General features: G+C 36.5%; 3 protein-coding genes across 5 annotated transcripts in view; 2 read left to right on the forward strand and 1 right to left on the reverse strand.

Moving 5' to 3' along the window:
- The window catches only part of LOC132152130 (ubiquitin-conjugating enzyme E2 G2-like), a 96207-nt gene that overhangs the window by 74786 nt on the left and 5243 nt on the right, over nt 1-16178 (reverse strand). The window lies entirely within an intron of this gene.
- Nucleotides 410-9001, forward strand: LOC132152128 (protein Wiz-like). 2 transcript variants are annotated; one of them, XM_059560839.1, is made up of 9 exons: nt 410-542; nt 1070-1594; nt 1783-2442; nt 3010-3471; nt 4211-4528; nt 4990-5204; nt 6303-6564; nt 6680-6845; nt 7941-9001. In XM_059560839.1, the coding sequence occupies exons 1-9, from the start codon at nt 440-442 to the stop codon at nt 8107-8109; spliced, it is 2880 nt and encodes a 959-aa protein (XP_059416822.1). In that variant the 5' UTR covers nt 410-439; the 3' UTR covers nt 8110-9001. The 2 variants fall into 2 exon arrangements, with proteins under 2 accessions (XP_059416822.1, XP_059416824.1); XM_059560841.1 differs by having other exon boundaries at nt 1786-2442.
- The window catches only part of LOC132152129 (prostaglandin E2 receptor EP1 subtype-like), a 36095-nt gene continuing 29952 nt past the window's right edge, over nt 10036-16178 (forward strand). Inside the window, exon 1 of one of the 2 annotated variants that reach the window (XM_059560844.1) lies at nt 10036-10104. The gene's annotated coding sequence lies outside the window, so the exon portion shown is untranslated. The remainder of the gene's footprint in view (nt 10105-16178) is intronic. The other variant, XM_059560845.1, reaches the window with a different exon arrangement.

Consider the following 16178-nt stretch of genomic DNA (forward strand, 5'->3'; position numbering starts at 1 on the left):
CAGTGAGATGTAAACAATACCTTTTAAAAAACAATCGCTATACTTCCTGATTAAAAAAAAAAATCTCATAGTTGCTACTTTAAAATCATCATCATAATAAAATAATAAAGGTGAATACATGATTATTTCAAGCAGCGTAAGAAGCATTTAGAGTCTTTTTTTTTCTAACCATGATTTTATGGGTAATACATATTTTCTAATAAATGTTACTTAATTGTGTAATACTATTTAATGTAGTAATATTTGTAGTTACTATTGTATTTTGGTAACAATGGTTAATGTAAATAGGTAACATGCTTTTCAGACATCTCTACATTTAGAATATTTCATCTGTATGCAAAAAGTTTTTTATTTTTTATTTTAGGTAAGTTGGATTTTTTTGAAGAAACTAGTCTAAACTTATCATGTTTGTCTTAAGTGCCAGGAGGAGATTCCAGCCATGGAGAAGACCGCACCAGACACAGAAAAGAAGACAAACACTGACACTGTTTCTAAAGAGTGTCTGGAGGCAGGCTTGGATAAAGACCTGGATGACGCTGACTGTAAATATACCAAAGACAGAGTTTAGATGATAAACTGTGCTTAAGGGCTAGAATACACAACTCGGCTTTTGCCTCATTTAAGAAAGTCAGCCAGTCTGCAGATACTGAGCAGTACTGACAGATTTAACAGAAAGTCACATAGTGTATAATTATCTGCAGGATATCAAACATGTTTGACGTTTGGAATGATTTTAGAACACATTGTTCTCGTTCACCATGCATCTGTGTTTCTTTGTGATTTTGTTGTGTTCAGAATAACCTGGAAGTCTATGTAGTGTGTGATCGTCAGTCATTTATTGTATGAGGCCTTTTTAAAATGCTGTCTGTATTAAACCTCATGTTATACTAAAAACATGAGGAATTGAACTTTTATTCTAGGGTGAATTATTCCTTTAAAATCACTGACACTTAATTTTTCAATCAGCAGTTATTCCTTTATATTACAGTCTAGAAAACACAATGCATTGTCTTTAGGAAAAACAGGCATCATAACAATATGCATAATTTTTTTTTTTTTTTTTTGACAGTAGGCAACCATAGTTGTGAGTTTTGTGGGAGCAGTTTTGAATCCAGGCGAGGTCTCTCCAGTCATGCACGGTATCATCTCAGGCAGCTGGGAGTGGCTGTATCTGACAGCAGTGGATCTCCTATAGACCTCCTGTACCAGCTAATGAAAGAAAGAGGTGGAACTCTACCCAAGCTCAAAAAACAGCTCAGTCCTGTTAAAAAATACAAAACAAAGTCCCCCAAGCTCAAAAAAAAGGACTCTGGGCCCAAACTGAAGATTAAAATATCCAACCTTGTAAAGAAAAAATATGCCCTTTCCTCATCTTCCCCCATTGCTGTAAAGGGATCAGCAGCATCCGGTCGCTCTTCTTCACCTTTCGCTGTAGGGAAGCCTCGTAAAGCATCTTCAAAGAAGATTTCAGCTCTGTCTCTTCATAAGGATGTGGAATTCAGGCTCAGTGATGGCAGTCCGTCTACCTCCCTCTCACTGGCCTCATCCAAGCCCTTCTGGGCCCCTCAGGAAACAGATGCCCCACTCAATTTAGGTAACCATACTAAAAATGTTTTGGTATGTGCCTTGGAAGTAGGATACATTAAAAAAAAAAAAATAAATAAATAAAAACTTGGACCAGCAAATTTTACCACTCTATAAAGCAAGCTAGTTAAAATGATGAAGCAGTTCTTTGCTTGTAACATTCAAGTTATTTTTTAAATGTGTTTTGTGCTTTTTCAGCAGAAACTATGATGAATTCTACAGTGAGGGATGACGTCCATGTATGTGAATTATGTGGAGCGTGGTACGAGACCCGTAAAGGTCTCTCCAGCCACGCACGGGCCCACCTGCGGCAGTTTGGTGTGAATTTGGACTCTAAAGGTGCTCCCATAGACTTGCTTCATGAATTTATTCAGAGTGAAGGCTTCAAGGAAAAGGCCAGTGCTGGGCAGCTGGAAGGGTCGGGTTTTGAGGAATACACATCATCTTCCTCCACTGCTTCCACCTCGTCAGCCATCAGCAAAAATCCCCCTCTTACTCCTCTGTCATTTAATGGGCTGACATCCATTCCTCTAACACCTCCCTCTATCAAAAAGAAGATTATTTCTCATGACTTTGCAAGAAACTTGCCCCTCAGCAACAAAGTAGAGTTTAAATCCCCTCCTTCAGCCAAAAAGCACAAGATTTCACTTGATGGTACAGGGAACATGCCACTCAGCGGCCAAATAGAATTGAAATCACCTCCCTCAGAATTGATATCGTCTCCCCCAAACAAAAAGCAGAAGATTTCTACAGATGTTTCAGAGGAATTGGCTTTCGGTGATAAAACAGAATTGAAAACACCTCCCTCAGTGAAGAAGCAGAAGATTCCTCTAGATGTTTCAGCAAGCTTGCCCCTTGGTAAACCAGCAGAATTTAAATCACCCTCTTTGCAATTATTGACTTTATTCGTTTAATTTTAGTTTTGAAGAATGTTTGAATACCTTGAATTTGTGTGGACCTAGGGGTTTATGATCATTTATATGAAAACACGGTTATGGAAAACAAGGAAATCAGGGCATTTTAAAAGTATGAAAACTCATGAAATGATTTAGTAATTGAAATACCTTTATCTATGGTAAATATGAATATTTTTGCAATGTCTTTTTGAATGCTGTCTTAAATCTTAAAAAGTCTTTCCAGTCAAGAAAATCAGGAAATCAAGAAAGTCATTAGTCAAAAAAAAGTGTGGGAACTTGGTTCTAAAAGTTGTTTTAACAGAGAAAAATCTTACCAACCTCTGTTGAACAGTATTGTCTAATATACATCCAATATACAGTTAACCTTCAGTTTCATCACAGTGGGCATTAAGGTCTGATTTTACATCAAATAACCAACAAACCAACTGTCTTTGGTCTTTCTTTAACTATCAAATCAGATACAAAAAAGGTGTCCTCCTGACATACTTTTTTCTTTTTTATAACAAAGGTGAGTCATCTAAAGATGCCAGCTGTGAGTTCTGTCTCGAGAAGCTTAAGAAGAGTCAGAGCCTGGCCAGTCATGCCCGCTATCACCTGCGTCAGATGGGCATCACCGAGTGGTCCATCCACGGGTCTCCCATAGCTACTCTGCGAGAGGTCATGGCCCAGCGTGGTAGTTCTGTGGGATTTCTCAGTCCCCCATCTCTACCCTCGCTGACCCCACTTGTATTCCCTCCTGCACTCCCTCTCCTCTCATCCCCTAAACCCATTACCCAGCCTTCCTCTCCTCTTCCTGTTCCTCACAAAGTTCCAAAGGCCAAGAAAGGCTTCAGGACTGTGATCCCAAAACCAAAGGACGAGCCTGTGGAAGTTGATATCTCTATCATAGAGTCTTCTAAGCCACAAAGCACTCCCACCAGCGCTTTGTCACCTCTATCTGATTCCAGCAGCGTTAGATCGCCTGTGATCGGTGCGTAAAAAATAGTGTTACTTCTGTTCTTCTTTTTTTCATCTCCACAAATTCTTGCAGTTAATTCAGCTGACACCAGGTAATATGTGGATTATATGTGACACTGGACCACAAAACCAGTCTTAAGTGTTTCCATTGATGTATGGTTTATTAGGATCTGAAAATATTTGTCCGAGATACAACTATTTGAAAAACTGGAATCTGAGGGTGCAAAAAAATCTAAATACTGAGAAAAACTCCTTTGAATTTGTCCAAATGAATTATTAGCAATGCATATTACTAATCAAAAATTGTTTTGATATATTTACAGTAAGAAACTTACAAAATATCTTCATGGACCATGATCTTTACTTAATATCTTAATGATTTTTGGCATAAAAGAAAAATCAATAATTTTTTTTTGGCTATTGCTATAAATATATCCCAGCGACTTAAGACTGGCTTTGTGGTCCAGGGTCACATATTTAAACTTTCTGTAGATTTTCCAGCCTTAGGTGTGCTGTTAATTTATAATTGAATTAAAGGTATACATTTAAGAAATTAAAGTTTGAAAAACAACGATAAGTACATAATTGTACCTGGTGCAGTAACATTTTAGCATAGATTGCAAGAAAGCAATATTGTCTTTAAAAAGTCTTAAACGTACCTTCATAAAACCTGCAGAAACTGTAACTATCAACAGCAAGTGTTTTATTGTGAATCACTTCTGTTTATGATGATTTCTGTCTGCTTTTCACAGCCCCTAAGCCCGAGAAGCAGGACCCCAAACCGTTCGTATGCTGCGATTACTGCGGCGAGATGTTTGATACCCGTAAAGCCCTGTCCTGTCACGCACGTGGTCACTTACGGCAGCTGGGAGCAAGGTGGTCCCTGAAAGTCCCACCCATAGAGGCCCTGTATGAGCTCATGAGGAGGGAGGGCACTGAGCGGGCATCCCAAATCAAATCAGAACCTGCATCAGGGGCGGCAGTGGAGTGGAAAAAAACATCCTCACCTCAGACGTCATCTCTGTCACCTGGGGAAAAACAGAGACCTGCCTCAGACAGCATGACTACAGGTACATGCACGATTTATAACCTCCCAAAAATGCACAAAAACTTGATCTTCAACAGTGATCATATTTTTTAAGCCCTCTAAATTATCAACATGATCAAAGCTTTGCTGACAATGCTTGTCATCTGTTAGTTTATACTTCTTTATCAAGTAAAAAGCCTTTTACTATAATTCTAAAGATGTCCACCTTGTGAAATCTTTAATGGTTTTTATAAAGGAGACATAAAATAACATTTGTAATATTTCAAGATAAACACTAGGCTTTACATGATTATCAATAATATACCTTTCAGTGCATTTCTCAATTATCATTAAAGGTCCATTTGTATTTGATTTTACATATAGGCAGATTATGTCGCAGGGCAGACTGACCAAAGCTGACTCCATCTAAACGTTATTCTGAAAGTTGCTGCAGTGTCTACTTTCATGTCTTGTGTTCTTCACTCTCTACTCTTTCTGCTGAAGGGTGCAATGCCACCTGTGAACTCTGCGGCTTTGATTTTGAGAATCGAAAGGCACTGGCCAGCCACGCAAGAGCCCACCTGAGGCAGCAGGGAGTAGATTGGAAGGTCATCGGCTCTCCTATTGAGACCCTGGCGGCCTGGATACAGAGTGAGCCGGGGAAGGTAGCAGAGCTCCAGAAAAGCTACATGAGGGGGCATTTGCCTCTTGTTAAGAAGGTGATTCCAGATGAAACTGTTGCCTTAATATCATTTTAATATGTTTTTCTTATTTTTTTTAGGAAAGTGTTCTGAATTGTTAGAAGCATAAACTTCAGTAAAGTTTGCTAGATTTACACTTAAAACATGAAAAAGGTGTAAGATATATTATCCAAGATGTATAATAAAATGTTAATATCTTAGGTCATTTTACTTTTTGGGTAAATGTAAACTTTATCCATCATAATGCATTCAAAATCTGTACACTGTTTTCACATTCCAGGCTCGTTTGGACCTGAAAAATGTTTTTATATAACAGTCATTACTTAATATTTTTCAACTAAAACCATATTGTATCTGATCAGCAGCTTCTCATCAATGATTGAACATTTGAATGGAATTACCATGTTTTTACTAAAACTGAGAAATTCTTTGAAATTTTCAACTGCACATGAACCACACCAAAAAAATGATGCAAAGCAAAATATAATTTTTTTTTCATAGAGAATTTTATTTGAACATATTGTATGAAACCTTGTTATTTATTTTTAACAAATAATCAAAACAAATATTTTCAGACAAATGTGTGTTACTTGCATAAGCTTGCACTTTCAAATGAAAAAAGATGAAGTTTTTGTTTTTGTGCAGCAGTGGTTTATCAGTAAGCATACGTATTCATATTTATCAACAAAATGCAGTCACAGAAGTGTGTTAGATATGGCGAATAGGCAAGAACATTTTTACACCAGTATAACAACATAATATTAATTTTAAAACCTAATGGTACTCCAAAAAGACCTGAACATGAATCTTGTAAAAAAATCTAAAATAAATTATGGTTACATATCTTTAAAAAGAATTATTGAAAAAAACTGAAATAAATATAAATGAAATAAATGTGAATTTCAAAGCATTTCTTGAAGCATTTACTAAGGATGTTGAGATTTATTTATTCTTTTCTGGAAAATACTGATCCTACTGTTACTACAAAAATACTGATTCATTTGTTTTATTTTGCAGTATTTGTTTTCCTTTATGAGATTCATATAAACAGAGTTGTCAGCAACTTCTTGTATCGTTGATATTCACAAAATGTTTCTTTGTCTCCCTCTGTTGTAGGCCTCTAGAAGAACCTCCACTCCATACTCTTCCTCAGACTCTATGTCCGTCCGTCTTCCTCATAAAGGTTCATCAGCTGCTCGAGACTCTGTAGCTTGGCTGCAGGTATCCCAGTTTTCTAAAGCAACTAGAGACGGCAAAGCAGGGATGAGCCACTCCTCCTCATCACACAAGAAACGGCCTTTATCAGGTGAACTATCCTCAAACAGCATGATCCAGATCCCCACAGCCCACAGTGAACTGAACGTTCGTTCACCTCGAGGTAAGGGCTATTTATGGATTTCTTGTTTGAACAAAAGCTTCACATTAGCATTAACTGAATTTAAACCAATAAAGAACATTAATATGTATAGTAAGAATCACTGTCCTTGTTTTAGGCTGTGAACGGCATCCTCCAAAGCATTTGTCTCACTCTGGGAGTGTATCTGGGGAAACGGAACTTTCAAAGCCTTCTCGGGCTGGAAACATTCCATCCTTGGTGCCAAGACCACCAGAGACCAGTCTAGTAAAGCTAGTAGGAAAAATGTACTCCCTTAAGTGCAGGTGAGTTCAAACCACTAATCAGATTTTGCTCACAGAGAAGCAGCTTCAATCAGGTCCTGATCCAGTTCCACTTTGCTGTCTACACCTCAGGATTTTGTAGGTCAGGGGTTTGCAAACATTTAGACATTAAAGCCCAAAGTATGCTTTGGTATTATGCGTATGCCAGTGGATGCATACAGGGCCTCACAGTACGCACATAATTCATAAATGTAGTTTAAAGAGTCCAGATATTTATATCATGCAAAAGCACAGATGCTGGACAAAGATGAATCTTTCTAGAGCACGGGTTGACTGCCTATGTTCATGCACACTATGTTTTGTTTGGCTTATGTTTGACCTTGCACATACCCATAAAAAATATGTATTTATAAATATAAGGGATATTTACTCCATTACATATTCACTTGTCCTACACCTGTATTATTGTTTTTTCTTCTGTTGATGATAAAAAAGCTTTTGGTAACCAAACTATCGACACTAGCTATAATTTTCAACTCCATGGCTACTGTCAACAGTTTGGTCACCAACATTCTTCAAAATACCTTTTGTGATTTGATTTTTTTTTATATATATATATATATAACAGTTTAAACAGTTTTTTGGTGTTAAGTTCATAAATCCCTTATACGTCCTGAGCAGTTTAGCTGCCCACTTTCCTTCAAAAAACATCCTTCAGATCCTGCACATTCTTAGCTTTCCAGCATCTTCTGCATATTTGAACCCTTTTCAACAGTGATGGTATGTTATTGAGATCCATCTTTTCAATCAGAGGACAATTGAAGGACTCGTACACAACTAATACAAACTATTTCTTGAGTACAGTGATTTGTCTTGTAGGAAACAAGTATCAAACATGCTTCTGAAGGGCAGTACTAAAAAAAAAAAAAAAAAAAAAAAAAAAAAAAGATTTTTAAACACATTTTAATAACTTAACAATTTTTTTTTTTTTTTAATTTTTTTTTTTACTAATCTATAAGCTTTTATAAAGTTTACAGTAGTGCATGTGCTCCTGGCATTTAAGGATGTAAAAGTAGTGTCGTATTGCATTCATTGAAGAGTAGAAGAGTGATCAATCATCTGTGCATGATTTGATAGGTTTTGTGAGGAGATTTTCCGAGGGCCGCTCTCCATTCAGGAGGATTGGGTCATGCACCTACAGCAGCACATCCTCAAGCTGAAGAAGGATTCAGTCTCAAGCTCATCATCTCAGCCTCCTCTCAGTCACAGTGAAGCACCGCTGCTCATTGGCCCTCAGGCTGTCTAAATGCTCTTTCTGCTGTGGTCTTTCTTTTAAAAATTATGCAATTGCACTACTTGACTTTTTAAAGACATGTTTAGCTTTGTTGACCATGGCATTTCTTACCTGTCAAGTGTTGTCCAGTGGATTTGAATGTATTTTACTTTGTTGTATTTCACTGTTTATAATGTGTTGCCACATTTTGCCAGTTTTCTTGATTAACAAGATTTCAAACCGGTTGTTTGATATTGTACTTAAAGTGTTTAGTTTTAAATAAGGTTTTATTGTTTTATGAACAAAATTGTGTAGACCAGTGTTTGGTCTTTGAAATGAAGTTGTTGTTCTCACTTTTAGTATGGTGCTTAGAATTCTGAAGACCGTGCTTCTCCCGTGAGTGAATGGGCTGATTTTTCAATGCCAAAAAATCCAATAAAAGAGATTTCTACAGATTTTCATTTCTGTGGATTTTCAGGATTTTTCCAGTTTTAAGCAGTAACCAGCACTTCTTCTCTGCAGGCCTTCTCAAGTGATCCCAGCATTAAATGAAACTTTAATATGTCTTGTTTTTACTAACACGTTTTTGAGGAGCTTTTTGATTCTATTACATGTACTTGTGTATTTGTCTTTGTAAAACACTGTGCCAGTGTCTGATTGGAGTGAAGGCTGTTTTATACTCCAACAATAGATATTAAGATATACCTTCCTGAACATACATGGAAATCATATAGATTTCTATATACATTATTTCTCATGTGATATGTGAGGTTCTTATTTTTTCTTGGTCTCAGGCTTTGCAAGGTTTTGAATCAAACTGTCAATGATAAGCTGTAGTCCTTGCAAAATCATTTAATTAATTGCAGTATTGAGACAACTTTGTATACCTGCATTTGATAACCAATTAATAAAGACTTTGAATCTATTTACTGCTTGGTTGGTCATTTCTAGGCTACTACTAAGTTTTTGTGGCCATCATCCTAAAAACACTGTTGAACCCTAAGCGCAATCAATTCAGCATATGACTTGTATCTCTTGTGTCAGAGACATAATAAGACCGTGCTATTCCCAGAGTTGCTCTCCCTTTCCGCTTCGTGACTGTTTTTCACTCTTAAGGTCTGCTAATGTTATATTCCTGTGTAAATGAAACCCTCCTGTTCCAAGAGTATAGTCTACTTCCTGCAAATGATAAGTCTTTGTAAACCAGCTGTGCTGAGAGGACTTTTATGAACCGACAACTTTATAGAGCTCTTACATGAATAAAGGATCCTTTCAGAGAGCAAACGTGGATGGTGAAAATGAGCACTGTTCTGTTAGGACTGAATTATTATGTACTTAACACATGCTATAGTTCTGATTGGAGAGAGTCTGTCTGGTTTATACAAGCTGCTATTTTGTGCTGTATATTCTCATCATGACTCACTACTAATATGATATGTTAACAGGATACAGTTATATTAGACAGACTTTGCTTAGTGTATAATGCAAAATACTTAAAGGGTTAGTTCACCCAGAAATGGAAAATTAGGCTGTGTTTTACTCATCCCCGGGGCATCCTATGACTTTCTTCTTTCAGACAAATCCAGTCGGAGATATGCTAAAAAATTTCTTTCATCTTTCAAGCTCTATCATTGTAGCCAGCGGTTGTTGCATTGCTTCAGTCCAAAAGACGTTAAGTAAAGAGCGCCCATCCATTAAAAAAAGTGTTTCACACGGCTCCAGGGGGTGAACAAAGGCCTGTTGCAAACCAATGCATTTTTGTAAGAAAAATATCCATATTCAAAACGTAATAATCACTTGAATCTAGCTTGCGCTCTCTGTTGTAAATGGAAGCAGTTTCGCTATGATGTATGAGGTCAGCTTTGTGCATGCGCCGCTCAGAAGTGACGTACACGTAAACACAGCAGAGAGATCAAAACGAAACAAACGGTCACTAATTAGAAGTACAAAAAACCCGGAACTTAGTTCAAGTGATTATTACAGATTTGTCTAAAGAAGAAAGTCATATACACCTAGGATGCCTCAGGGGTGAGTAAAATGCAGCCTAATTTTCATTTTTGGGTGAACGAACCATTTAAGCTGTAATGTAGTATGCATTTTTTAAATACAACACTGTTTAGGCCTTTTACATTCATGACTATTGTAGACGATTAACCACAATTTTATATAAAATATCAAACTTTCACCCAATATATAGTCTATGTGATTTTTGTCCATGTCACTGCACGTTCTGTTCCATCCCATTATAGTGCTATTTTCTGACATCACTTTTAATAATACTTTGGACCTGAAGTGGGAAAAAATTATTTCTGGAAAATTCAGCAGTAAACTCTTCAAATGAAATGATTAAAATTAAAATTATCCAGCACAAATCTATCAGAATGATCAAGGTGCTTTCTTACCAGTGCAACAAAGCAGTGTTTTTCTGCAAGAGCTCCTCATGTAAGAGATCAAAATGGGGTGTACATCATGAAGTGACTGAACTGGGGTGTATAGCCTGAAAGAATACTGAAAGAGTGAAGCGCCAGACCCTGAACAGATACTGGTAGCCAGTTAAAAGACCTCAGCATTGAAGATAATTCAAGCAACAACCACTCAAAGATAAATAGATGCTGGTAAGAAAGGAGGTGGAGTCGAGCTGTATCTCTGTAGGTCAAAAATATAGTCATGACCTGACCTTAAAAGAGTAGTTCACCCAAAAATGAAAATTTTGTCATTATTTATTCACACTCAAGTTATTGCAAACCTTTATGAAATTCCCTAAAATGAAACCTCTATGATACCTTGAAATACCTTGATGGAGAAGTTGTGGCCTAGTGGTTAGAGAGTTTGACTCCTAAACCTAGGGTTGTGGGTTTGAATCTCGGGCCGGCAATAAGATGACTTAGGTGCCCTTGAGCAAGGCACCGAACCCCCAACTGCTCCCTGGGCGCCACAGCATAAATGGCTGCCCACTGCTCCGGGTGTGTGTTCACAGTGTGTGTGTGCACCTTGGATGGGTTAAATGCAGAGCACAAATTCCGAGTATGGGTCACAATACTTGGCTGAATGTCACATCACTTTTTTTGAAATATGTGGGTAGCCAAACCTATTGAAGTCCCTATTGACTTCCATTTTTCATACTATAGAAGTCAACGGGGACCAGCAGCTGTTTAGTTACCCACATTCTTCAAAATGTCTTTGTTGTGTTCAACAGAAGACAGAAATTCATACAGGTTTGAAACAACTTGAAAATGATGACAGAATTTTCATTTTTGGGTGAACTATTCCTTTAAGTTATGTTAGGTCTTGAGACAAAGTCTGCCATTTGAATGAAATGTTCACAGACTTAAAATACGACATTTGGAATCTTCAGAATCTTCTGTTTATTTTATAGTCAATGACATTTATTTTATCAGCATTTGCAAAGTACAACAGACTGGCTAAGCTAGACACATAAAAAAAGTCCATGAGGCCTGAGAAAAGGGAGTCTGGTTAAAGCTGTGAGATGACAAAACCTAGTAACAGTAAATAATCCAAGCCTTCTTCTCATTTTAAGCGAGGCCTGTAATCCTTGATAAGTGATTCATAAACTTTAAGCTTTGGCAACTGAAAAGTTTCTCACACAATTTGTGGCTTTGCAATCAGAGTTCTCAGAGGAGCTGTTTCTAAGTGCAGATGAACTCATGGTTTTGTATTCCATCTTCAGCTGCCTCACAATGTTCAACAAAAACAATGTCCATTTAAGAATAATTCACACAATAATTCATTTAAAACCTTATTTAATGGATGTTCCTTAAAAAATAATGGTTCAGTATTTTCAAAACTCAACTTATAAAATATAAGTACAACCAATTTATAAAATATAAGTAGCCTACACTCAACTTATAAAATATATCTGGATTTAGATCAATTTATTTTAGTGCAAACCCTTGACATAATAAAATTAAGTAAAGTCAACATAACATTTTTTTTCCAGTGTACGGGAAGATGTTTGAACTTCTTGGCGAATGGCATAGCTCTGCTTAAAATAACTCATTTATTTTATTGTCTTGTAGATCATGTGGAAGAATCGTGTATGTTGTGTTCATCACTGACAGGTTGTTAATATCATAAACATATTCAGCTGTTCTTTCTCATCATGTAACTGAAGACATTGTTTCTTAAGGATATTTTTAGCTGTCATGTGAGCATGTTAGTTTTTCTTTTCTCTAATTAATCAGATTCATTTGGATACAGTTCTAAAGGTTCTTCACCACATGTTTGCATAATCTGTATTTCAAATTCAGTGTCAAATTATTTGATTAATTATATTTCCTAAAGGGGCAATATTTGGCCAATTTCTTTACACATTAACAATGTCTACGCTGACTGAAATATTTTTTTAAAATTCACAATGTGGAATCAGATATATTATATAGAATCAGAGGCAGAGACTTTCAGAGGCAGTTCAGCTCCAGATTCTAGTTCATTTTTAACTCTTGTCAATATACAGTCAGTCAAAGTACAAAAATAATTAATGGGTGACAGACAAAAAGACAGTAGATGCAAGAGGACAGTCTATAAAAACATCCATGAGATGACAGGATGAGCTGAAGGAAAGGTGAAAAGAGGAGGAAGCCAGTTTTATAACAGTGTTAATGAAGAGGCTGTATAGTGAAACTCTCAGCTGAATCCTTGTTTACAGCTCAGTACAACCCAACACTAAAGTTACTATAGCTGACTTTCAATTTTCTTTTTGTATCTTTTTTTTATTATTATTTATTTAATTATTTATAAAATGAAAAGCCTTTTAAAGAACATACTGGACATGCCATCTATCTGAAGACATCATGGTCAGGTAAATAAATATAATTGGGAAATAATAATCTGGCCAGATTCTAATATAAATTATATTGCCGTGTTTCCACTGAAATTATCCGGAACATTTGTACCAGGAACTTTTTTCCCCCCAGACCTGTGGCTTTCTGCGTTTCCACAGAGGTGTAAAGTACCAGGAGGATTAGGCAAATAGACTGGTGATGTAGGTCTATGCTCATTTCTTAATACAAATTACGCTGATTTTGGACGTGCATCCTCGGTAGTTCAGATTTTGTGCATTCAACTCGGGAGTGTGATGTCCACGATGAGGCAAATCCGGTAAATCTGCAAACAGCACCGTACTTGATAACTTCAGTCAGCTCGTCTTGGCTACTGCAATTTTCCTCTCTGTATATTTACAATAAAATGAAATCGGATATCAAATACCATTGCCTCCTTTCGTTTTCATTTAAACATAATAACAGCTGCAGAAATGTACTTAGTTCAGAGATATGTGTATATATAGAGCCATTACAATGAAACAAAATATTATATAAATTTCCCTTTTTTATTTTCATTTTAACATATAGATAAATTGAATACAGACCAAAGATAACCTGTTAGATTTACCACAAACGAATTATATTTTATGTTTAACAACTAATGAGACATCAGAGCCAGCGGCACATATCAGAAGGTCTAGCCGAGGTGAGGCTGCTCTCGGGGGATACATGAGGACTGAGCTCCCGCTGATCGCATGGAGCTCACCGTCTCTGAGATCGGCGAAACACATTTTTAAATAGGCGCTGTCTTTATAAATAAACCACAGATTCGACTTTTAAACGACTACATTCTCGCCTGAAATGCTTTTAAAATTAATTTTCATGACACAATAACAGTAGTATTTTGAAAATGATCCGAATAAATGGTGGTTGAACTCAACCAATAATGCATGAACTCAACCAATCAGGATGTTTAGCGCCCAAGTCCCGCCCCCGAAAGTTCCGGAACTTTGAAGAAGTACCACCTGGCCAGCAGGGACTTTCTGAGGGGCATTTTTTCACCCGGAACTTTATTTAGTTCGTGGTTCCTGTGGTGGAAACACACCGACCAGGCCAAAGTCCCTAGTTCCTGGGTAAAGTTCCTGCAGTGGAAACGCGGCATATGTCAACTGCACAAAATGAATGCAAATGCAATGCTCTTAATCAGGGTCATAAAAAATAGATTTACACATTGAGTTAAATGCCCCCCCCCCCCCACACACACACACACACACACACAAACACACGTATATATATATATATAGTTTTCACATATATATATAAAAGTTTCCTGCATTTTTCAGCTCCTCTGTATGTCCATCGGATGCGGGGGACTGATGAATCCACAATGACGCATAAACTATAATGTTTATTTAGTGTGACACGTGATTTACTAGAAGTAATCAATTTATTCAGACAAGTCCTGGCCAAGTCTTGACCCTAAAAAGAGGAAGAACAGAATTTGCAAAACCTCAAGAGAACTATGAGGAGCCAAAATATTCAGATTAGCTAAATATTGATGCAAGAGACAATTATAACTAAACAAAATCCAAGAAATAAACATCAGTGTGTGAAATAAAACATACCATGTGAGTAATGTTTTACCACTGAGTGCACATCATTTCAAACCCATTTGTTTAATATCCCTAGACATGCAACATTTTTAATAAGAAAACACTTTACTTATTTTATTATTACATTAAAACTTTTTTTGATTGAACCCATTGGCTGCTTGACAGAACTCAGCCTATTGTCAAGTATTTTGTTTTGAAACTTTGACAAAATCAGTGTTATAATGTGTGAAAAAAAAATATAAAAATATATTCAAAAATATGTTTTGAATACGTCCCGAGACATGTTCTACCACATCATTTTCACAGGAGATGACTGGAGTTGTCTGGAAAGACGAAACACTTGTTCCATGAAGATTCTGTCAAATGTTTGAATGTTCTCAGCACATAATTCATGTGAGCACACGTAACAATATGAGGTTGAATATTAAATACTGAATAATAATGTCCCTGACAGCGAGTACACTGTCTGAATAAATTTCCAGATGATTCCTTGTTTGATGTTTGGCCTCTCTGACGGTCCAGCCACCGCACTGACTTACAGATGGCTATTTTTAAAGCAGAACTATTCGATGACAAATCCAGGCAGAGGGTCTCAACCCTTCACGAAGAGTGGAAGAGAGACTAGTCCAGATTCAAGTTAAAGTGTGTATCACAATGGTAAAAGTTTGATTTGTTTGTTTGTTATAATTGTTTTCTCTCAAAGTTGCAGCTCAGTTTTCTTCAGGCACATGTTCGAGATGTTCAGAAAGAAACTCATTGCTGTAAATTTTACTTTGAAACTTTGATATTACCTATAACATAAAGGACTAGTTCACCCAAAAATGAACATTTGCTTAGGTTCATGCCATGTAGATAAGTTTATTTCTTCTTCAGAACAGATTTGGATAAATTTAGCATTACATTTGTTCACCAATGGATCCTCTGCAGTGAATGGGTGCCGTCAAAATGAAGTCCACACAGCTGAGAAAAACATTACAATAATCCACAAGTAATCCACACGAGTCCAGTCCAACAGCTTAATTATAGATGTATCTAGAAATGAATTACAACTGTAATTACATGTAGTTATTAAAAAAAAAAAGTACAATGTAAAAACATGTATGCACACAATAAGCATATTGTACCTAATGATTAATTTCAATGTTACTGAAAAGTCACTTAATATAAATTATACTACTTTAAAATACTTGGCATTCACAGCAGTTTATGGTGTGATAAACAGCTAGTTCTCTTTAACTTATTCAGTGGTTGTGATTTTTTTTCCCTGTATTTACATTCCCTTGCACTTACATCTAAGGGGGTTTATGGGAAAGACATGTGCATTTGAAAGGGAACAATTTAGCAGGTGCATCTTGGTTGGTCTTTTGAGTTTGTTTACCAGCAATTAACAAAAAATCAAATAACTTTTCTTTCAAAGACATATTCTGGGTACAAAATAGTAATTTAGAAAAAAAACTCAACAACAAAGTGTGCTTTCTGAGAAGAAAGTTGTGATGAACAAATGGAATATATGAGTGTTCATGTTGTTCTGAATAATGAACCTCTAGACACCGTTGAAAGACAATAACAAGAGACGAGGAGTCTGGAGGCTTGTTTTTTATGTTTCTCAAACGTTGCCTAATCTTCTCTCGTTCTCCAGTTTTTTTTTCTTTCTTTCCCATTCACTGACTGATTCTCACACTGTCTGACTTCTCTTTTTCTGCAGATT

Source organism: Carassius carassius, chromosome 10, assembly GCF_963082965.1.
Source record: "Carassius carassius chromosome 10, fCarCar2.1, whole genome shotgun sequence".
NCBI classification, from domain to species: Eukaryota; Metazoa; Chordata; class Actinopteri; order Cypriniformes; family Cyprinidae; genus Carassius; species Carassius carassius.